Below are 23,686 nucleotides of genomic sequence, written 5' to 3'. Positions count from 1 at the left end.
GCAACACATTGGTAGAAAATACAATTAAATATTCCTAAGACGTTGGCCCACCAATGTTTTGATGCCTTCACTCGAAGAAAGGGCAAGGGATGCGAATAGAAGTGGGAAGGGTGTGCTCAGGCCTTTTGTTTTAGGCATTGGGCTGGCCGCAGATTGTTGCAACTACTATTGTTGTTTACGACCGGCGAGTGCAGCTCCTGATTTCCCTTCAGCCACCCCCTCCGCACCCACTCCGCACCCCTCCCTTGCGAGACCCTATTCCCCCACCCGTTTTCCCCCGCCGGAAGTGTGCGTGTCTCGCGAGCAGGGAACGTGTTGCTGCCGCCCAAAAATTGTTGGCAGCACAGAGATCTGCTCTCTGGCTTTTCCACGCTCTCTGTCTGGATTTTCCTCTCGTGCTCTCTCTGTCTCGCTGGCTTGCTGTCTCTCTGGCCGTCAGCTGTGGGCAGGCCATTTTCCGAGTGGCTTTTCTTGGCCAGTGCCCGCCAGTGTCTGTTGCGTTGGCAAAGTGAACGTGCGCGTCTTTTCCTGCTCCTGCTGCTCCAAAATCCGCAGTCTTTCCGCCTGAACTGATCTCGAGGAAAAGTCCGGACAGAAAACGTCTGAAGCCGGGGAAACGCCGTATTCCGATTTCTTTTCCGTAACCCATCGCAAAGCCCATCGAATTTATTTATTTTTTACCTGTGAGCGATCGAAAAATGTGAGGTTGAGGTGCCCAGAGTCACCCGATAAAAGCGTCGACCATGTCGGACACGTGACCCGCGCTTGTGCCGCGCGATGAAACCGATAACACGCGCCGACTTAGCCGATTAAGCCGATAACAGCGTCGATAGCGTCGATAGCCCAAGCCCAAGCCTGGCGACGAGTGTGAGAATTCAATTCGGGCAAATACTGTGCAAACAAACACCCAGCGTTTTCTATATTTTCACAACACCCACGAAAGATCATTGACTGCATTGCGGGATCATAACATATAGTAGGAAGCCACATGCCCGCAGAATCAGAAATTATATTTATATATACACGTATATATAGTATTGTAGGGGCTGTGTGCAGGCCACCGCTTGATCATAATTAACTCTTACAAAGTAAATAAACCAACTGCGAATTCGGGGGCCATGTGTTGCCCCCGAAACCGAAAACCAAAAACCGAAAACCAAAAACCGAAAACCAACAGGCGATCCACAAAATTTTACAATTACCATTCGACACGATTGTCCAAAAGCCCAACAGCAAACCGAGAAACACAACAAAAACACAATTTTTATTTTTCATTTTATTTTTATATTTTATGTGAGTTTGTTGTCGTCTCATATCATTCGCACATAGTTGGATATGAAACATAACGTTCTGGCTCATTGTTTATTTAAGTAACTTTTGCTTTAGTTGAGTTAAACATTTAGTTTCTTGCATCGGATTGATTCATGCCGGAAAACTGAATGGACGGTTGAGGGCTTCTGTTTGAATTAAATACGAAATTATTGTATCGCGGAAAACGACTAAGTTTGAACACAAAGTGGTTAAACTTGTCATATTGCTGCCCTGAGTTACAGTTTAAATTTTAAGCCCAAATTTAATTGATAATAAAGCAGGTCAGTGAATTCGCAAAACAATTTTAATATTGAAATGTATGAAAAGAAACTTAGAGAATTTTAAAAGAAAACAAATAAAAAGGCTGCAAGTAGAATTGAAATAAAAAGAAATTAAAATATTTAAAATTTCAGTGGATATATTTGGTTGTCAAAATGTTTTGCCAGTTTTACCGATCGCTGCAGGCACTTTGTAAAAATAAAAAATTGAGAAATATTGATAACCTTAATCCCTTCAGTCAACTATAAGAACATGGGGTTAAGAAAGCATAAGACAGGGATTGTCAATGTCTTTCCACTGAAAGGCTCTTTAAGCCGCATCAGCTGCCCATAAATGTATTAATAATTATGAAATATTTCCCCAATTCGAACTTCTTTGGCCACCTCCATCGTATTGACTCTGAAAACATTGAAATCAATTCGGTTCCATTTCGGATTCTGATGCCCGTCGACTTCAAAGTGTGCTGGCCGCTTTTGATCGGGGGAATATATGTTTTTGTTAGCATTCTCCACTGGTTGCATTCGAAAGTGAACTCAAATCGAGCCGATCGGCTGTTGTTCAATTTTACGAGTACCATATCCCGGCGGAAAATGTTCTCCCACCGTATTTTATTTTCGTTTCTTTGTTTTTGGACGAGGGAAAAGCCCAATTAGTCACCTCGCTCGTTTCAAGGAATTCCGTGTCTCACTTTCATATTTTGTCCACATTATAATGATGGGCACGCGCTGTGGGGAAAAACAGATGAGAAGTCACAGATTCTGAGATTTTCGGTAGTCGCTGAGTTTTATCTCCGACCCCCATTATCTTTGCAGCATTTCTGGCATATTTCACAATGCCGAGCCGAGCAACGAAATAGTTTCGTTGAAATGTCAAGTGCAGGCAGGAAGCCCAAACAGGTCGATGGGGAGATATCTGCTGTGTGTTTTATAAACAAATCGGAGATCGGCCTGAACTCTGCTGGATTACGAAATAGATTAACGATGCTCTCGCCTTGGGCTATATCCCCCGATCCCCAATCCCCAATCCGATCTGATACGATCCGGGGCGGGGCGGATTCTTAGACTGCCGCTGGTCAGCCTTCGCCTTTGACTTTGCTGGCCACGTGTGCGTATACGCAATTTTCCCGGTGTGTGCGTGGACTTTTCTTTTCCGAGTACACAGCCGAAAATATAGTCTAATTAGTTTAATATTTCATCCTAGTGCGTAGTATTAAACTATCAATCTAATCTAATAACTATGGGAGCACTTATATTTTACATATGATTTTATTGATCAGGGCATTTCTGTAGTTATTCAAAGTTGAGACTTTAATGACCAACTAACTTTTTTTGTGTGTACTCAAATTAGTTTTTCGCTTTTAGCTTTTTGCTATCGCTGTTGTTTTGATTTTATTATCGGCAGCTCGGCGGGAAAGTTTGTTTATAAACATTGCAATTTTAAAATTTACAGTTCATTTGGAAACTGTTGTTCTCCAGTTTTTGGTCTTCCATTTTTCCCCTACGTCAGTCAGCATAAGTTTATTAACATATGCGAAGGAGGGGGTGATGCCACATTTTATTTATATTCTCGAATAGTTTTTTATTTGTTTTGTTTCTTTGCGCAATTTGCAATGGTATTTAAGCATACAAAAAAATATTCAAACATCGTGAAGAGTGCTAGCAATTGATTTCCCATATAGTTTATTTTAGACATTATTTTAGACTAAAGCACACATTATAATTATATTAAACGTGAGCCAGAAATAAATATATATGTAAACAATTAGGAGGTACAAATGTTTTTCAATCAGAAATAAGTAGTCTGAGTAACAAGCACATGCGATTTCATAAGATACTGTTGCCAATTAATAAACGAATCTCGATAAGTCCCACAATGCATGCAGTGAGCTTTGTGAAAATATTGAAGTAAAGCGCGAAAAATAGTGAAATCAACATTGTCATCTCATGCCAGCAGTAACCATTAATAAAAAAAGACCAAGCTCAGAAAAATCACAAAAAAGTGTCAATGTAAAACTGCGGGTTGAGAATACCGGAGAGCGGAGGAACGAACCCGAAGATGCTCCTTGACAGCTCTGCGACAGTCACATCCACTACAACGAACACGTCGCAACCCGAAGCATTGGAAAGCCAGCCGCACCACCTGCACCACCTGCACCACCAGCACCACCGGAACCACCAGCAGCCGCGCTTCCGGTTCCGGTTCGAGTCCCGATTAGCCGATGCGTCGATAATGGGCCTGCCGCGCAAAAGAAAGCAGAGCCAGGAATCGGTAGCACAGTCGGTCGATAGCCACACGCGACTCTGATACTCTGACACTGATACTATCGATAGGCAACGCGAACCAATCGATAACCAACGATAAAAGCAAGAAGAGAGGCCAGAGAGAATCATCGCCGATCTTGCCAGCTTTCGCTGTCGACAAACCATGTTAGATATATTTCGTGGATTGAAAAACCTTGTAAAGGTCAGTCACGTTAAAACCGATTCGATAGTATTCCGCCTGCACTACTCAATAACTGTGATGATTCTGATGTCATTCTCGCTAATTATAACCACACGCCAGTACGTTGGCAATCCGATCGATTGTGTGCACACCAAAGATATTCCAGAGGATGTGCTCAACACGTACTGCTGGATCCAGTCCACCTACACGCTCAAGAGCCTCTTCCTGAAGAAGCAGGGCGTGTCGGTCCCCTACCCGGGCATCGGCAACTCCGACGGCGATCCGGCGGACAAAAAGCACTACAAGTACTACCAGTGGGTCTGCTTCTGCCTCTTCTTTCAGGTACAAGAAGGTTGTGTCTCCGGACCACTTGAAGCGTTAATTACTTTTAAGTTTTAAATACCGAGTGCAACACCGACAGTCGTTGTCTAACCATTGACACCTTTAACATTCTCACACATTTACACAGAAGCTTTTCAACTAACAAATCCCCATCTACGATACACAAGATTTTTTCTTTCGACTTGGCTTTAATCAGTAAGTACCTTTGTGGCCAATTTAGTGTCCAAAAAAGGAACGTGACAGCATTCTTTCCAGCAATAATTGATTGTCAGTAATCATAATTAGTTTGATACTTCAATTTGTGTTTATTATCAATAACTACCAGTAACTATCCATACCATCCCAAAAGACAACCCATGACCATGCAAACCTTTCTACTTGAACTATCTAATAAACTCGTAAATGGGAGTTAATCATACCGACTAACTATATAAGCAAGTGGCTTAGGTGCAACCGAATTCACCTCTGTCCCATTTAAGGCATCTCTCTAAAAGTGTTTTCAAGATGTGGAAATGTCAAACGAAGAGGTAATGAATGTCTTTTGACCAATGAAAACAAATCAAGCAAATGTGCTTTTTTAGGGCAGCATTAATTAAAATTCGACGCCATAACTCATCCCCCTAAAAGGCTACGCCTGCGCAGCGATTAAGCCAGAAAAAGTCGACCGAGGAATCGGCCATAGATCAGTGGATCGTTATGTTGGGGGCGTTGAATGATTTGATGGATTAAGTAATTAAGCGATTTCTCGCCGACTGAGCGCTCCATTGGGATGGATACATCGCCATACATACTTTCAATATCCAAATATTTGTTCCACTTTTTTCCGATTTTCTTTTTTTCCATTTTCTTTTGCGGTTTTGGCCTTTTGTGAGCCAAATGAAATTGTTTAAGTATCTCGTGTGTGCTTTGTTATTGCTGCTGCTGAATGGGCTGGCCTTGTATCGCTGCGAGTATCCTAAAGATAGTTCGATCTGTGACGTAGGCGATGTCAGGCAGAGGCGGGGATACTGGGCGAGAAGGAGAGGGGGCGAGAGAGAGCGAGTGATTGATCGGCAATCGATGGGATCAAAAATGAGCTGGGGCGCTAGAAACAAATTTATTTGGGGGAAGCAAAGTACGTGGAATAAATAAATGCATTAGCCCGAAGAGACTTTCTCAGCCCCAACCTCAGTATTAGGAATGTTTGTGTTCAAACAATTACTTACCTCATAACCGGCGTTTTAAGAAGCGAAATAGGAATCGACACTTGTTTGGTGGGCTTAAAGTAACATCAGAACTTTTATTAAAAGAAATATTTTTAACACTATTGAATGTATTTACCATTCTGGTACGCCAGAAAAGAAACTCTAAACTATACCCCTATCCCCATTCAAACTCTTTCCAAATAGTAGGCAATGAAATTAATGCAAAGGGGTTTGGGGAGCCCAGACATCAGTTCCCAGTCGGAACACATATCAAGAGGGTGTGTTTTTGAATTCACTACAAAAAACTACAAAACGTTTTAAGTAAAGCTGAAAAAATGGAGTTGTTCAGGAAATTACGCAACCGTCTGGTACCTTACCGCATTCCGGTGAGTGCGGCTCGCAGGAACAACAGGCAGGCACAGCAGAATGCGGTAGCAGGAGAACCTGACCACTCTCTTCAGGCTGTGGCTGCGGCTGTGACCCAGGCTGTGACTCAGGCTGTGACTGTGCCTGAGGCTTTGACTGTGACTGAAGCCGTTACTGAGGCTGTGACTGTGGCTGAAGCTGTTACTGAGGCTGTGACTGTGGCTGAGGCTACAGCGGATACTGCGGCTGAGGTCGAAGCTGTGGCTGAGGCTGTGGATGAGACTAAGACTGAGGCCAAGGCTGATACTAAGGGTGAGGCTGAGGCTGAGGATGAAGTTAAGGTTGGGGCCGAGTCTGAGGCTGTGGCTGCTGGAGGAGATGCTTCCCCTGAAGCAGGTGAAGCTAACGAAGTGCTTGCTGTGGAGTTGGTGGCCGGCACTTTGAATTCTTCTGGCCCATCCCCCACCACCAACCCGTAATTGGACGATCTACTGAGAAGAAGAAACACACCAAACGTAATTAGTAAAATGTTCTATAGCTGCGCTCGATAATAATTCCTCGCCACCTGATATATTCTCAGACTGTCACCGTTAATTGCTCACACCGCTTAAAGGAGATTGATTGTGTCATAGATGCCTCCCCGTCTCTCCGCCTGTCCACCCCTCATTTTCCACCCCTCCACATTTTCCACCTCACGCCACGGAGCAAATCGGTGACGTCGCCGCCCATATGGCGTATACGAATATATATAGATCAAGTCGCATACATATTTATAGAGAGGCTATGATTACACAATAAGTCTTACCACTAACAATGTACAAATATTAAATGTGTATTTTTATCACACTTGGTCGGGCGGGGAAATCGGGGGAGCTTTTCTCGGTTAGTGTCACAGAGCGATTATAGAGACGTTCTAGTCACCCAAATTCCTATAAATACATTTATCATGGTATTCTCCCTGCTTAATGACGCGAAGACGCGTTTCTATAATTTACACTTTCCCCCAATATGCGTTGCACGATTTATTAATAACATGGTAACATTCGAAATGGTAAATGGGAAATTGGAAATGGGAAATAACGCCGGCTTTCGTGGATCATTGATTTTGATTTGGAGAGGGTATTCACAAACGAAAGGCATATTCCAATCTTACAAAAGTGAGTGCAAATTGCCATTATTTAGAATGCTAACATAAAAGTAGGTAGTAGTTAGAAATCGCCATCAAGTGCTCCTGACCCAATTAGCATTACTTCCCCGTTGCTGTAGATCCCGTGCTGTAGATCGTCATTGGCTCGGACAGTGCCGCCATAAAAACTAAAAGACCTGCACCCATCAATTTCCTTTCAATCGATCCGGTCTTTTCCTCCGATATGTCAGGAATTGGCATTTCTTCTTCCTCGCCACTATACGAGTATGGCCTCTCGTCCGACTTTCCCCGCCATTCCTTCCATTCCATATTTCTGCGCCCGGCATGTCTAGATATTTATTGAAAAGGCGCAGACAAACATAAAAGTGAAATAATATTTCTGGCCAGATGCCAGGGCATTGCTGAAACAAAAAGCTATGGATATGCCAGTGGGAATCGGGCAAGGGTATCGGGAATTGTGACTCCGGACTCGGGACTCGGGACTCAAGAACTGGGAACTGAAAACTGGGAACTGGGAGCCGGCATCTTAGGGAATATGCCAAAGGGTCTGGGGGTGGGAGCTGTTTATATTTGACTTATATGCGTGTATTTTTGGCCTCCCCTCGAGTTTCGAAGATGTAAGGCAGAGGCGTCGCTTGGGGGAGTGACATTTCGGATCAGACGGGATCAGACACTTCCTCAGTGATTCCTTTGCGACACAGTGGGCCATCCTTGGCGAAAAAACGAGTTCGTGGTTTCACCACTCTATGGATAATGTGAAAGTGTATGTTATGATTTTAGCATTGGCACATTGAAACTTTCAAAGCCCAAACACCGAGTAGAAAATTACAATTTTTCAACAGCAAATTTATGGATTTAAAGCAATTTAAAACTGTTGATTAGTCATCAGTCAGTGATCATAAATGCAAAGTTAACTGAATACTGCCTTTGCAGCTTTACAGTTCTGGCAAGCTTATCATTCTAAGACACGTTTTCAATAAACGAGCACTTTTAGACCGCTTTGTGTATCTTTTCTTTATTAAAATCCTACTGTGGCCCAACTTACTTTTTAGCCTTAGTGTGTAATAAAAATACTCAAATAGTAATACTAGTATATATGTACATATGTATGTATAGTATTGCATATATCAAAGTACTTCTTGCTTCTTTACTACATATCCCTAACTTTTCATCGATTGAGTTACTTGCTTCAGAAGATTCCAGCTTAGCCCAAGAAAGCCCCCATTTTTGAAACATATTTCGAATCAATGTGCCTGGAGCCTGCAGACGCAGAGAAGAATTCTTCGGAGACGATTCTTTGCCCTCTGCCTTTCGCTTTGATTGTTGCTTCTGTTGCAGTTGCATTTACGCGATGCTTTTGCGATTTGAACGCTTGCCAAATTGCTTTCCACACACGCACAGAGGAAAGTGGGAGAGCGGGAAAGCGGGTGGAAGAGGGTGGTGGGGAGGCCACCACTCCCTTCTTTTCTCTTCCTCATTCAAACCATCGTCGGGGAAATGCAATTGGCGATTGTATACACAAAAGGGCAGACTAGGATGATGGAGGCCAAAGCAAATCAAACGCATCATTTGACTTCCGGCAGGGCGTGGCAACAGACCTCGCCCTGATAATAACAGATATGTCCACAAGAATAGCAGCGATTGGCTTTTAAAGAGTCACGTTGCAAATTTGTGGGTTGAAAAAGTGAGGTTCTGCAGACAGATATTATGGTACTGGTTAATTATGAAGGACCATATTTGTGGGAAATTTTCTTACTTGGAAAATAAATGTTTTCTATCCATTACCATTTTCGATCTTAAAAGGTATAGGTATACTTGATCTAGCCATGTCCATCTTTCAGTCCGTCCGTATGACGCCAAGATTTTGCTGCACATCTATTTCGCGCTTCAACTAGTTAGAAAACAAGTATCTATTTGTTTTATTTAATTAACAGGGATATGAAATGTACTGAATTTGACATAGCAGTTAATACCCTATACTAGATAGACTCTCAAAATCGCCCCAATCAGCTGGACTTAAAGTAAAATTGTAAAAAGTAAGATTTTTCCAATATTTGATTAAATGTGTCTCAAATACATTGACCACCACTGTCCACGGCGACTGCCGTCATCAGCCGATAGAATGCGGAGCAGATGTTGTCTGGGCCAATTGCAGCCAAATGCCGACGACAATGGCGAATAGTTTGGAGCTGCAGGCCCCGAAGAGCAAGAAGTGAAAGGCCAAAAAGGCCAGAAAGCCGGAAAGCGAAATCCAAAATGAATCGAAAGATCGCCGAGATGCACGACCAGCAGCGCGTGTGGGGAAATATTTTAGAGTGGAAAATTGCTGGCCAAGATTAAGGGACCGCCGCCAGTCGGGCGCCCACTAAACAAACTGAACTTTCACCTCTCACAACGCAAGACATGGGGATTACCACCTGCCAGGGACTCAGACTCAAGATCACGATGATGGGGCGACATTGTCGGGTGCCAAAGCAAACACGCCATATACAATTTGCACAACTCGGCCAATCCCCAGCTGTCTGAGGATTGTCCGAATCCGCGGCTAATTTACGATACAAGTTATTATTAATTTGTCATCGGGTCGGCATTAAAATCCCCCGGCAAAGAAAATACAGACGACTTATATCGAGCAGAAGTGCTGGCGTGTCGGCTATTTGGGACTCCTTAATATATTGTACTATTCATTTAGTCGTTTAGTAGAAAATAGGGTAATAGTAAAAAAAGGGAATGTATTAATAATAAATATAACGGACAGAGCTCACAAATCACAGGTTTTTAAAAGGGCATCGTTTTTAGGAGAAATATATACTTGTTCATACTTTTCGCCTTCTACTGCCTTTAATGCCAAAAGGGAATCTCGGGAACCTACAAATTGTTACCTTCAGAGGTACCACATTCGTATGCCTGATCTGGACCTTTGATTAAGCGAATACACCCAACGCCTGCCCAATCAATGGGTACAATTAAGCAAGAATTCGTGTCTGCCTGTCTGTCTTTCGGATCGCCGATATTGTGGTAGGTGAACCGGGCGGATAGACTGCCCCTAATGGCTCACGGCTAATTGACAAGGGCCAACAAAAATAAAAGAAATGGAATGGTATGCTATGCTATGGTATGGTATGGTATGGTATGGAATTAGCAAAGACAATTATGTGGCTAGGGAAGGTCAGTCTCTAATGCCTGTGGCTGAATGTCATTAATGCCATTTGGCATTGTTCTCGCCTGGAATCGGGGGTCCACAATCTAGAAACTAGAATCTAGAGTCTAGAGTGTAGAGTGTAGAATCTAGAGAACAGCTGGCGAATGTCACTTGTCAGGGGTATTTTTCTCGCTTTTACGACAGTTCCAATGCGACATTACGCCCACACGGAACTCACCTTTGCAGATCTCTATAAATACATATACTATATCCCCACCATTCTCTGCTCTTCATTCGCTTTTTGCAGGCAATCTTATTTTATACACCAAGATGGCTGTGGAAATCTTGGGAGGGTGGCAAGATTCATGCGCTCATCATGGACTTAGACATAGGCATTTGTTCCGAAGCCGAGAAAAAACAAAAAAAGAAATTACTTTTAGATTATTTGTGGGAAAATTTAAGGTAAGTACAGTCCATCTCTTATCTCTCTGACTAGATAAATGTACATACGTTCAAGGGTCTTTATTTTGAATTTTGTCCTCCGAATATTAAAACAATTGAATTTCCAGTGAAATTAATCTGGTAAAATTTGCCAGTCTTAAAAAAAGTGCGGTTCATTTTCGAGATAAAACTGAAATTGCCCAATACGATTTAACTACAACACCACAGCCAACGTAAAGAGTCAAGTTCAAAAGAACAAGAACCAGACAATTTATTAAACGAACCCTTCACTATTTACAATGGAATTCAGGCAGCACAATGCACCCGAACTCACCTCTGTAGACGATTCCCAAAACAAACATTTCCCAAAACATAGTCCCACTAATGAACAAAGAATTACCCGGAAATCGACTGTGAGTCACGACCCACGACTCACGACCCACGACCCAGAGTTCTCCAGAGACAAAGGATACGCGGCCAAACGTTTGGCATTCGTAGAGCTGCCAATATACTCGTACATTTATTTACCTCTGAATCACAGCTAATGGCCCAATTTCCGCCGGTTTCGTTTCGTTTGCAGATATCACAATTGGTGGGCGTACAGATATTACGTGTGTGAGCTGCTCGCCCTTATAAATGTGATAGGTGAGTACTAGTGCATGGAAAAAAACAACAAAACAACAAAATATCCAAATATCCAAATATCCAACCGATGTGTCCTGAGATCGTCCTGTGCCAAAGGGGGCCTATCGAACTCAGTTCGCATCGTCAATTGCTGCGAGAATATTTCTTTGACCTTGGCTCATCTATGTGTGTGAACCAAACAGATCAAATTGATATGATAATGGAAGAATGCTATGGTCGAGTGTCTTGACGGGGAATTGCCCGGTACTCATGCTAGGAAATACTTGTATAAATTAAATCACATTGTACATATGTCAAGCCCCCTCGTAAAGTGCGTTTTTCACCAATAAAATGAGTGACTATGCGGTCGAAAGTGAATAGCCGAATGGTAGTTGAGTAACAAAATCTCGCGAACAGCACATAGAACACAGAAAGCGGAAAGCAGTGCGGTGTTTTTCTCGGTGCACATGCCAATCTGTCGACTTCTCCAGGTGGCAGTGAGATCGGTAAACAAAGTTTCGGGGTTAGCAAAACGGTTTCTTGCGACGGGCCTCATAAATTCGGCATTCATTAACATTCCCCGTTCGATTTTACGCCGAAAAATCAATGACGAATTTTTATCGACTGACCGCCCCGCATCAAAATAAACAAATGCTTCCCGATATTTCTGGTCCCCTCGTGGGGCGCGCGCGCCGAGATTCGAACTCTGACAAAATAATGAACTGTCAGAAGACATGGGGAATAAACAATAATATTGCGAGTAAAACACGTTTATAAAATGGCTGACATCGTTTCGAGAAGTGCGAGGGGCGGCGATCCGTTGAAAAATTTCAAATGGGCTAATTAGGCGGCAGGGAATAGGATAAATGTAAATGGAAATCGGTGAAAATCGGGGGGCGTTTTTCGTTGACTGAAAGGTGAGGCGCCGCGAAAATGCAGCTAATTGTGGAGCCAGCAACACAGTCGCATATTTTAGATATTTTTCTGGCTACGTCAAGACGTTCATGGGAATTATTTTATTTACTATCAATAGATTATATCGGCTAAGCGAATTGTGTGGTCAAAATCTCATTTTACTGGTAATTAAACTAGCTTTAACTGAGTCCCAAAACAACCATTCCCCATTGCCCATATTATACACACATCCCCAATTGAGTACTGTCGAGACCCTCAACTATAGCCTTCTTGCCTGGATAATGTACATTCGGTCGGGATGTAGAAATATGTGTCAGTGGAATCAGGCTTTTTCCTCTGTAAATGAAAAATGCGAAATGAGAAATCCCATCTATCTAGCCCACTTAGTTGCCAAATGACTTTCAAAGTAAATTAGGAGCTGTTCAGCAGATTCAGCAGGCTTTTCCCTGAAATATGTAGTCTTCCTTTGAGCATTCATTGGTTATTCTTTCAAAAGTTTATTATGCAAATCATTATGACCACAGTGCTTGCGCAGAAAGTGCTCGTTAAAATTTGTTTAGTGCCCCTGTGGCAGCATATCCCAATGGATATTCCTTTATTGTTCTCTCCATAAAACCAATGAAATGCGCATCAGTTCGCCATAAAAATTAACGTACCTTGGAGCATTGTTTGTTCATTGACCTCCATCTCCATCTCCATCTCGATCCCATTTAGCCGCAATTAGCGCGGTCGATTGATGGATTCCGATTTCGATTCCGAATCCGAATCCGAATACACGCATCTGTATCTGCATCAGTATCTGTATCTGTATCTGCCTCCGATGTCGGCCTATCTGCCATAATTAATGGGCTGCGCGGGTGCGGGTGAGTTGTAATTGAGGAGAAAATCGATTCATTCCCGCCCCGCTGGCCCTAAATCAATCGATCAAGCGGATCCGAATGCATCGGATCGGGAAAAGTCCGTACCGATTCGATACGCCGAATTTTCCAAAGAGCACCTATGCACTCATGCACAAATAGGGGGTTAATGGAAAATAAAAGGTGGAAAATCGGTGGGAAATCGGTGGCAAAGAACCCATCAATCCCTGTGTCCGGTCCGATAAACAGATATTCAAGTAGGACAGATGGATAGGCAGATAGGAAACCGAACGAACGAAAAGTGTATCTCTGTATCTCTTTGGTGCTGATTTGTATCTTTTTTGTGGTTCCTTTTGCAGGTCAAATGTTTCTTATGAATCGATTTTTCGATGGCGAATTTATGACATTTGGCCTGAAAGTGATAGATTATATGGAGACCGATCAGGAAGATCGCATGGATCCGATGATTTACATATTTCCCAGAATGACCAAATGTACATTTTTTAAATATGGTTCAAGTGGGGAGGTGAGTAACGAATGCAGCACTCGACAAACCCAAGACTCAATAATAATTTAATCTGCTTTTCTAGGTGGAGAAACACGACGCCATTTGCATTTTACCATTAAACGTTGTTAATGAGAAGATTTACATTTTCCTTTGGTTTTGGTTTATATTATTAACGTTTCTCACATTATTAACGCTAATATACAGGGTGGTTATTATATTCTCTCCTCGAATGAGGGTCTACTTATTTCGTATGCGATTTAGGTGAGTTGCGTAGACACCTTGGGGGGCTCACTGGCGTTGATACGGGAATAGATAGGGAAAAATGTAAATTTTATTAAAAAAAAACAAGCAGCTTTCTGGCTAAGGATTCGCCACATAAATCCCTATATACATAGGTGTCTAGAAGTATGCAGCATAATTTTATAAATCGCATTCAAGTTCGAAACACTGCATACTTTGTAGACCCTATGCGAATTTGAAACCTTGGCTCTTTCTGTGGCACCGCCCAGGTTTCTTGTCAATACCTGTACTTGTACCCTTATCAAATCTAGTGATTCCCATTATGGTATATAATATTTTAAACAATACCGTACTTAACACCATTTTTCCAATTGCAGGTTAGTGCGTCGTGACGCTATTGAAATAATCGTTCGTCGTTCGAAGATGGGCGATTGGTTTTTGTTGTATTTACTAGGTGAAAACATAGATACAGTTATATTTCGTGATGTTGTACAGGACTTAGCGAATCGTTTAGGACATAACCAACACCACAGGGTGCCTGGCTTGAAAGGTGAAATACAGGATGCATGATATTGGGAGTATTAGAAACAATACAAAATGCAATTTGTCGTCTCCATTTGAAAACCATCGAATTCAACAACAAACATGTCGAAAGCTAGAACAAGACTAAGAAAGGACAATTACAACCACAAAGGAATCTAGAGATCTTCGCAGCAGCCGCTTCATTAAAACTTACAACTCAACACACCGCTAAAAAATCTTTAAAAAAAACGTATCTCAAAAATACAACCAAAAAAACTATCGTCAGCTCGCAGTCAGTCATAAATCAGCATTTTCAATCACGGAGACTAAGTCTATCGATAGTCGGTACAAACACATCCAGAACCACAGGACATAGAATACAGCATAGCAAAATGGAAGCGGAATGAAAGCATGGAGAAATATGGAAAAAATAGGAAAGCATTAACAGCCACGCAACGAAAGGAATTACTCAAAATTCAATACCAATCAATTAAAGTAACGTAAATGAGAAAACGGATATCGAATAATCGAGAGATCGAGAGATCGAGAACGGAAGTCCTGGCACTTCCGGACAGGACACCCAAGCCGGTGGCAAGTAGCGCCTGCCGTCGGCCAGGGGTCACAAGGTCACAAGTCACAAGGGATCGCCTGGCAATCAACGATCAGCGATCAGCGACCCATAGAAAGTTGCCCCAAGGACAAGATCAAAGTGTGAGGAGAACAGCAAATGGACAGCACCGGAAACGGAAACCACAGACAAATACGCACACACACACCCACACACACACACACACACAGACGACGCCACACATACGCTTACAGCGACATCACTCATACGCCCCGTAGAACACATCGCACTTTGCTTGTCATGCAGCGTTAACTAAACCAAACATCAACAAAGTCGAGACGACGCCCGCGGAAAATTGCATTTCTGTATTAACCCCAAGAGAAGAGAAGGAGAAGGAGAAGAATCGAAGATCAGCATCACTCTCACCGAGGAAAAGCAGGAGTACCATACGAACGAGATGCTACAACAACGCCACAAGACGGGGAAAGAGAAGCCTCCCCGCTTTGTGAAGGCAGCAAATGAAAGTCAAGAAAATCGCAAGTGGAAATCGCAGAGGGGAGTAACAGTTTAATTAAATTAAATTCAATTCAATTAAATTACTTATTACAATGATATCTTGAAGTGTTCATGTATTCGAATGTAGGTTAACTAAGTCAAGCATACAAGTAATTCTACATATATGTATAATATATATATTATATATATACATATATATATATAAACAATTTTTTTTTTAACTCTAAGCATTTGTATTACCCGCTAAACAAATGAACAAGAAAACAAAACGAAAAAAAAACATAGAAAAAAACAACCAAAAAAAGGCAAACTGAAAACAGAATTTTTTTGTATACAGAAATGAATGAAAATTGAAACCCGAAATGAGCAGATAGCGAAATAATGATAATGATAAAGAAAAAGAAAGAGTAAAACCTAAAACCGAGACGAAACGAACAGAAAATATCAGTAAATATCAAAGAAAGTTCAGAAAATACCATACCGAATACCGAAAACCGAAACAAAGGATACATTTACATAGTTTAATTAGAAGAAACTATAGCGCGCATCATTATATAACCGAAAAACTGAAAAACTGAAAAACTGAAAAACCGACCGAACAGAACGTAACTCCCAACTCACAAAGACAAACAGACAGACGGAAACGGAAATGTTTTAAGCTCACACACACCCACTCACAACACAACAGAACACAACACAACACACCACACACACGTATATAGCATGTAAAGCATATATAAATATATATAATTATCAATCGATCATTCAGCAAAAGAGAGCAGCCAACATTCGCATCATAAAACAATTAACTCCACTAATAATAGAGCATACTCAACTCTATCTCTCTCTACGAAAAATACGCCTAGTACTCAAGCGGTAAATGCGAAGAAAAAAAACCCAGGAAAAACGGGCGGCACACTCACGCTTTGCCACATGAATCAAGTGTAAACGCAACGATAATAACTTTATAATACCGCTAGCGATTAAAGTCCTAAACAGGAGGGTACAGTTCGGGAGTTCGACAATTCCCCCAGGCATTGCAGGTGGTCCTACAGTAAGCCCCTTTTATGACAAACATCGCCCCCTCCGAGAAATAGTCACCCATCCACGAGTTCATCATGTGCTACAAATCGTAATATCCGTCCAGAAAACCTTTTGAAGCGCACCTCCCGCTCTCTAACTCCAATCTCTCCTCCTTTTTTGGATCCTGATCCTTGATCCAGGGTCCATTCCACTTTCCACTTCCCACTTCCAACTTCCACAACGCCCAGCCCCCAACCCCCAAGAAGTGGACCAAAGAACCAGTCACACAGATGCCTCAAAAGTTTTCCCCCCTCCCCGTCGCATTTTCCAATCTTTAGAAGGACGACCAAGAAAAAGAAATACACAGCCAGAAAAAGCCAAGCCAGAGATGCAAATCTAACAACAAATGTCACTGCCAACAAAACCAGTAATTGTAAAATCAAATTTAAATAGTTAAAGACCGTACAACATACAAGTAAATGAATCGAAATGGGGGTGGACCTGATACGAAATAGAAGGTATTTCCGTAGGGCTAGCACTGCAATGCCGAAAGTAGTTACAAGAAAGCAACAGGAATTAACACCCACGCCCGATGATTGTTCCTTGTCACAGAAGAATCAGGAATTGCCGATGTGGACCTGCTCAAAACCTCACTCCTTTCGGGAATTCATTTCGGATTTAGATCACCTAATTTGAGTGCTTTTTCCGTCTACTCACACTACTCAGCATACTCAAAGACGCATTACAATTTAGAGGGAGGAGAAAGTGGGTATGAGGTTGAAGCGAAAAAACAATAAATGTAACAATAAATGGTAATAAGTAATTTTAGCGTATTTTTTTTTAACTGCTTATAGCCAACTAAGTGTAATTGTAATTCTAGTTCAAACTGAACCATTTTTGTCCGCGTTTTTTTTTTGTCGTGGATTCGTAGGTTAAGCCTCACACACACACACACACACACTTATAGCCACACACAACACAACCAACCACACACATGGTAAACGACAAGAAATGTATAAATATCGAGGATACTTACACTGTAATTAAAGGGGGGCGAATAAGAAGGAATACCATACCAAAACGTAAGCATATTACAAGGAAATTGCCATTAGTCGATAGTGTTAAAGCGATACGTATATGATCTACACGCTAGGCTAACGAACAAAACAAACAAACAAACGAAAGAAATAAAAGAAATGCAATGAAATGAAATGAAATGAACGGAATACTTAGTGTAGCTCAAGATGGAATCTCTCGTATCTCGTAACTCGTAACTCCAACTAAAAGCAATTGTAAAATATCGTAATAGATCCAGGGGCGATCGAACAAACAAACAAAAGCAAAAGCAAAAGCAAACGAACAATACGCAAGACTTTATTTTTCAAAGTATGCCGCAATATTAGGTCGAAGAGTTCGAATTGTACTAGCTGAATCTAGAAAATAAGAAGGACATTTCATAGACGCAATCCTAGAAGCAATAGGCACATCCGGAAACGGAAATGAAAATTAGAACGGAAACGGAATCAGGCAGAGCTAACGGTAACAACGATGACTCTTCACCACGTTTCACCACCTCCGGTACAATTCTGTCCACTTCTCACCACACAGCACTGCACTTTTTTGCTCTCTCTCTCCCTCTCTCTCTCTCTTTCTCCCTCTCTCTTACACCCTTTTTCCATCCCTTTCACACTGTTGGTTGACTACATAGCCTGTTTCCACTTGAAGAAAAAACAACGAAATGCACGCAGGCAAAATATGGATTTTATCAGAGCATTTCACACTTTATAGAGAATGTAAATTTCAAGTGTGATCATCGCCAGTTTATCTCTCATGGAGAAAATGTGGTTTACACGTTGTTCACACACCCAACATGTGACAGTGGAAAGAGGCTATGCAACTCGTGTATCCCATTTAAAAGAATCTGAATCCGTAAGAATATTGCAAAATTCTGTTGAAAACATCGTTTTTTTCCAGTGATTAATGTTTGTGTTCGTTTGTTCATTTGTTTGTCTGTTTGTTTGCTCCCGGTCTGAATTTGGTTTCTGCCATATTGTTTGTGTATAATTATTATGTATTGTTTGGTGGCTAAGATAAGGTTTTAGTTCTGTAACTTCTACCGTACTTTCTCACTCATTTGTTCATTCGTGCAATAAAAAAGAGACTTGTATACATATCATTGTTTTTTTGGTTTTATTTTGGGCTTTCATTTCAGATTCTCCACCCACCTGTTCCTCTATCCCTTCATCCCTCCCTCTTTCTCTATCTGCTCTTATCCCCTTCACTATCTACCTTTCTCTTTCTCAGCACCCACTCAATTCAAAGCGACGAAGAAAGTCAATTTCTCACGGCTCAAAAACGCAATAAAAACTGAACCAGGAAATCGAACGAACTAAAAGCAACAATTAGTGAAGCATATTGGTGAAATACTCGTAACTTATATTTTAAATCGAATTAGTGAGTGATTAGCGCAACGATAACGATAAAAGAAAACAATTTAGTTGAATTCCCTAGCTGAATCGAATTGAATAGTGAGAACTTTTTATTAGGAAGCGAAAGCGTTTTTTAATTATATACTAATCGAATCAAAATTGTAAAGATCAAATACCAAATAACGAATAACGAATAACAAATATTGCATACAAATTGAAACTGCCAATTCACATTCTCAGACAAATTTTTACGAAGCTAAAGCTTAAACCAAAACCAAAACCAAAAACCAAAAGCAAAACCACAACTTAAGAACATCCAATTAATAGCACTAAGCGAAAGTATACAAAATTGCTGAAAATTATTAATTACCGAGAAGCGAAACCAAATTGAAGAATCGCAAAATCGAGCTCGTATCTTGATCATTTACCTAGGCCCACGACTTTAACCCTCCTTCGTTTCGGTTTCTCCCGATTCTCGATTTCGATTTCGATAGCCAATATCCGATGGTCGTCATTTGAATTGATGAACCATTTTGGATTGCGGTTCAGGATTACTTTAGGCACTTAGCGTATATATCAATTTGTGTGTGTGTGAACAAATAGCAGACAATAATTAGTGAGGGAACTTTTTAGGCGAGATCGAAGGACCAGGACTGAAATGACGAGGGAAAATCAGTTTTCCTGGACTAAAAGGGGCGTGGCTGGGGACTTTCACAAGCAGCTAATTTATTGTCTTCCAGCATAGCGCGCATACATTTCACTATTTGAGTCGAAGTACTTTGTTTCCCCAACTGGAATAACGTTGCAGCTTAAATGTGATTTGTTTCTCACTTTTAATCGGTTTTTGTTTTTGTTGAAGTTTTCTATACTATTGACCACGCCCCCAGATCTCAGCGGCTTGAAAATGATAGAAAGAGATTTATTTCGTTGGTGGCCCAGAGTTCAGCAGCAAAATTAGCGAGCCGCATTTGATGGAGTGTATAGGAAAACTGCCTTAAAGATTTTCAAGTGAGACCGATCGATCAACCAGCAAACCGTGTATATATTTATTATATAGAGGCCGAGTCGGTGAGCATTTTTTTTACTAAATACAATTTACGAGTAAGCATAACTTTTAACACAGATCAACCAATACACGACCTGTACATAGCCGACATACATAAAACACCCAGCATATATATATATATAAATATATATACAAACAAGCATATACATACCTATATATAAAGTGTTTTACAACAACGTGGATTAGTTGATAACCGTAGAGCGAGACATTCTTAGCAAAATTACACCTAAGTTTTCCAGATTCAGATGACTTTTTAACCAGACAAAAGCGAAGGGCGAAAAGCAGCAGGCTGGCAGGTAGACAAATTATGAAATTTAAAATTATGAAATTATTAAATTATGTAGAAAAGCAGTCAGTGTAAGGAACTATTTGTATTTCAACTTGTTTTCCAGGAGATCCTAAGTTTAGTAAAACGTAATATAATGTAAATGATAAAACGAAACGAACGTATGTAAAATAATTGCATAAATAATTTCAAATATATTCGCCGATTGCCTTCAACTAGAGGAATTTTGATTACACTTAATAACGAATACTAAATAATTAATAATAATTAAATAATGCATTGAATATTTATACAAAACAAAAGGTAAAAGCAACTATTAATATATGGAAGAATGGGCAGAAGAGGTCAAGAAGAAAGACGCAGAAAGGCAGGCGCAGACAGAAAAGAACAAATCTACACAAAAATGAAATTCAAAAAGAACTGAAGTAAAAACAAAGATTTTAAAGCAGTAACAAATGGCAAACAAAAGAGAACAAACGAAAAAATAAAAAATCAAGATAAAGCATTCATATTTGTACACTAAAGGTCCGTTAAGGAATACGCAACTTATACACGCAATATTAGACTAAACCGACTTCGATAACCAATAACCGATAGATTTCCCCAGATCCCAGCACAGAAGAAATGAGAGGGTTCCGAAGAAATCCCCATCTTCAGCTGCTTCAAATTGATTAATATTTTTTTTAACTAGAGACACTCGCACATATCCAATGAAAGACGTCGATTACTTTCCATTCCCATTCCTATCGAAAGACCACCACCCCTAGATACGCACACCCCCAAGAATCGAATACGAAAACGAAAAGGAAATCGATGGCTGAATCGAGATCACAACCACAATTACGATAACAATTACAATGGCCACCACAACCACAGATGCACAACCACTGGAGCGAAGGACATGCGAATTAAGAAGGCGGATGTAGGAGCTGAAAGGAGTAGATCGAATCTAGTGAATACTTTTAGGCGTTAAGCGTACTTCTAGTTTGTATCTCTTATATACACACAGATATATCTAGGTATATGGATATAGCATAATTATACAGATATACAGACCTATGGATAACTTAAATAACGCATACAACTAGCCAGTGAAGCGATGTCGAGTGTAAGTCGCTGCGTATCGATAATAATCGGTCGAAGTCGATAGAGAAGTAGTAGATCCAATCTTTTTTTTGTACTTGTACTTGTATGGTAAATGCTAACGGTAATGGTAATGGTAATGGTAATGGTAATGGTAAACAGTAACGATAAACGGTAACGGTAATGGACATTTAACTAGTTATAACGTGCAGTTATCGTAATTTATGATTATCGATTATTGAGTCTTGAGTACGATTATTACGAACGTTTAATTTTGTTAATACGAAAACAAAACGCGAGCATGGTTAATAAAGCTTTAATTTGAAGCTATATAGAAATATATATATACGCGAATACATATATATATATATATATATATATATATACCCATACACAAACACACACCCGACGCAGTACACACACATAGACACACGGACACATACACACAAGAAAACGTCCTCAGTTTATAAATTTTCAAATGAGTGACACGGTAAACTTGAAACGAAACGAACGAAACGAAACACGTAGGCAGTACGGATTAGGTCTTAAGGCCCCATATAAGTAATATACAATTTAAATTATTTAACGAATCAATTTATTATTGATGGCAAATGGAAACGAAAGCGGAACGATGGCGATAGCGATAGTGATGACGATAACGATAGCGAGAAGGGAGAGCCAGGCAGTATAGATCGGAGCCGCGAACATATATATGTGATCATATATCCGATATCCGATATCCGTCGATATATATGCACGTCCGATATATGCGCACGTGCCCCGATCGCCATACATATACACACACATATACTATATGCATAATAACAGTGACGAGAATTTTTAGTATATACTACTCGAATCGATCCGATCGGAGGAGGAAATGAGGAGGCAAAACAAATCTATATACAGTACATGGCATACACTTATATGAAGCCCCTATATTGAGGATATAAACGTGAATTTTTAGCAGACTAAGTAATAAATTATACACTCACAGGCGGTCATATTCGAACTACACACACACAAGGGCGGTATGCAGAATTATATATACACGAGTATATAAAATATATATATATATATATATATATGTATGTGTATATGTATGTATATATATATATTATATACGTCAGCAAAACAAATACCAATAATAATGAAATTATGCAATAAAGCGAGGAGGAGTGAGTACTAAGCGGAAACGGAAGTGGAGGCGAGGACACCTAACATTTAAGACACTGAACAAAAAATCGAAAAATCGAAAAATCGACTTGTAAATAACACGCACACGCATACATACAGCCAACACACAGACAGACCGCAGACAGTCACATCAGTATACATACACCCACTCACACATACCCACATACACACATTTTACGATTAGTTAATTTTACAAACTAAAATTATTGCAGCAGGCGCATTACATAAAATAAATAACAACTAAAAGGCGGCAGAGAAGAACGAAGAAATAAAACCAAAAATCATATGCATTAAAAGTAAAGTAAAGGCAAAGACAAACAAAGGCAGAAGCAGAGGCAGAGGCCGAGGCAGAGGCAAAGGCAAAGCAAATGAAAAAGCAAAGCAAAGCGAAAGAGCCCAGTCGGAAGAAGGGAGCGGGGGAACTCTCTCCCCGAGCCACCCCCCGCCCCCGATACTCCCAACAAAAAAAAACAAAAGGCCAGGGACGTTGATGGGAATTAATAATTACCAAGTAATATTATAAAATATTATTATATAAATTATAAATTATTATTAAAGAAGCAAGCAACAAACGTAAAAACCAAAAACAGACAAGATTAAAGATACAAAACGAAAAAAACGAAAAACACAAAAAAAATCAAACAAAACCAAACATAAACCAAAAACACATTATTATAATGCGATAATTGAGTAATCAACAAAACGAATTGACAACGTTGTATGATTTTGATCAGAAAGTAATAAAAACAATTTTCGATTTGTTACGAAATATACATAAATATGCAATGGCTTTTACTTCATCGGGTGGGGGGGGCGAAACACTGTCTAGCATTCTAAAACTAAAATGCCTTATAATAGCGGTGGTAGTGAGCAAACCAAAATGTAAGAGAATAGAATTTTGTGTTTAGTTTATGTTTTTGTTTACAACAATTAAAATGTACACAGTGAGTTCCAAAAACCTCTTTTCTGGGTCTGCTTATTGGTCTTCAATCGCATTCCTCATACGTACTGTTGTCGTAGAGCAAATTACACATTCTAGGTACATAGGTGGCGCTTTTGTAATCAATCTCGAAGTAAGGCCTTAAGTGTAGCTTAGTATAGTGTGGCATTCCTTCACTGCCATAATTATTGATTTCAGTCTAGCCTTCTCACTAAGACCATTGGAGTTCCAAAATAATTAACACTTTATAACAAATAC

At 40.4% G+C, this 23,686-nt stretch overlaps 1 protein-coding gene across 2 annotated transcripts in view; it reads left to right on the top strand.

The window, feature by feature from the left end:
• LOC122623029 (innexin shaking-B) overlaps nt 1-23,047 on the top strand; it is a 62,043-nt gene extending 38,996 nt beyond the window's left edge. The window contains exons 5-10 of one of the 2 annotated variants that reach the window (XM_043801915.1): nt 10,521-10,675; nt 11,235-11,299; nt 13,410-13,576; nt 13,641-13,819; nt 14,176-19,924; nt 22,701-23,047. In XM_043801915.1, the coding sequence (XP_043657850.1) occupies nt 10,521-10,675; nt 11,235-11,299; nt 13,410-13,576; nt 13,641-13,819; nt 14,176-14,368 (759 nt within the window). In that variant the 3' untranslated portion in view covers nt 14,369-19,924; nt 22,701-23,047. Of the gene's footprint in view, nt 1-542; nt 868-3,543; nt 4,375-10,520; nt 10,676-11,234; nt 11,300-13,409; nt 13,577-13,640; nt 19,925-22,700 lie in introns of those variants that run through there. The other variant, XM_043801916.1, reaches the window with a different exon arrangement.
• The last annotated feature ends 639 nt before the right edge of the window (nt 23,048-23,686 follow it).

Source organism: Drosophila teissieri, chromosome X (genome assembly GCF_016746235.2).
Source record: "Drosophila teissieri strain GT53w chromosome X, Prin_Dtei_1.1, whole genome shotgun sequence".
Taxonomy (NCBI): Eukaryota; Metazoa; Arthropoda; class Insecta; order Diptera; family Drosophilidae; genus Drosophila; species Drosophila teissieri.
This window is presented reverse-complemented; position numbering and strand designations above follow the sequence as displayed.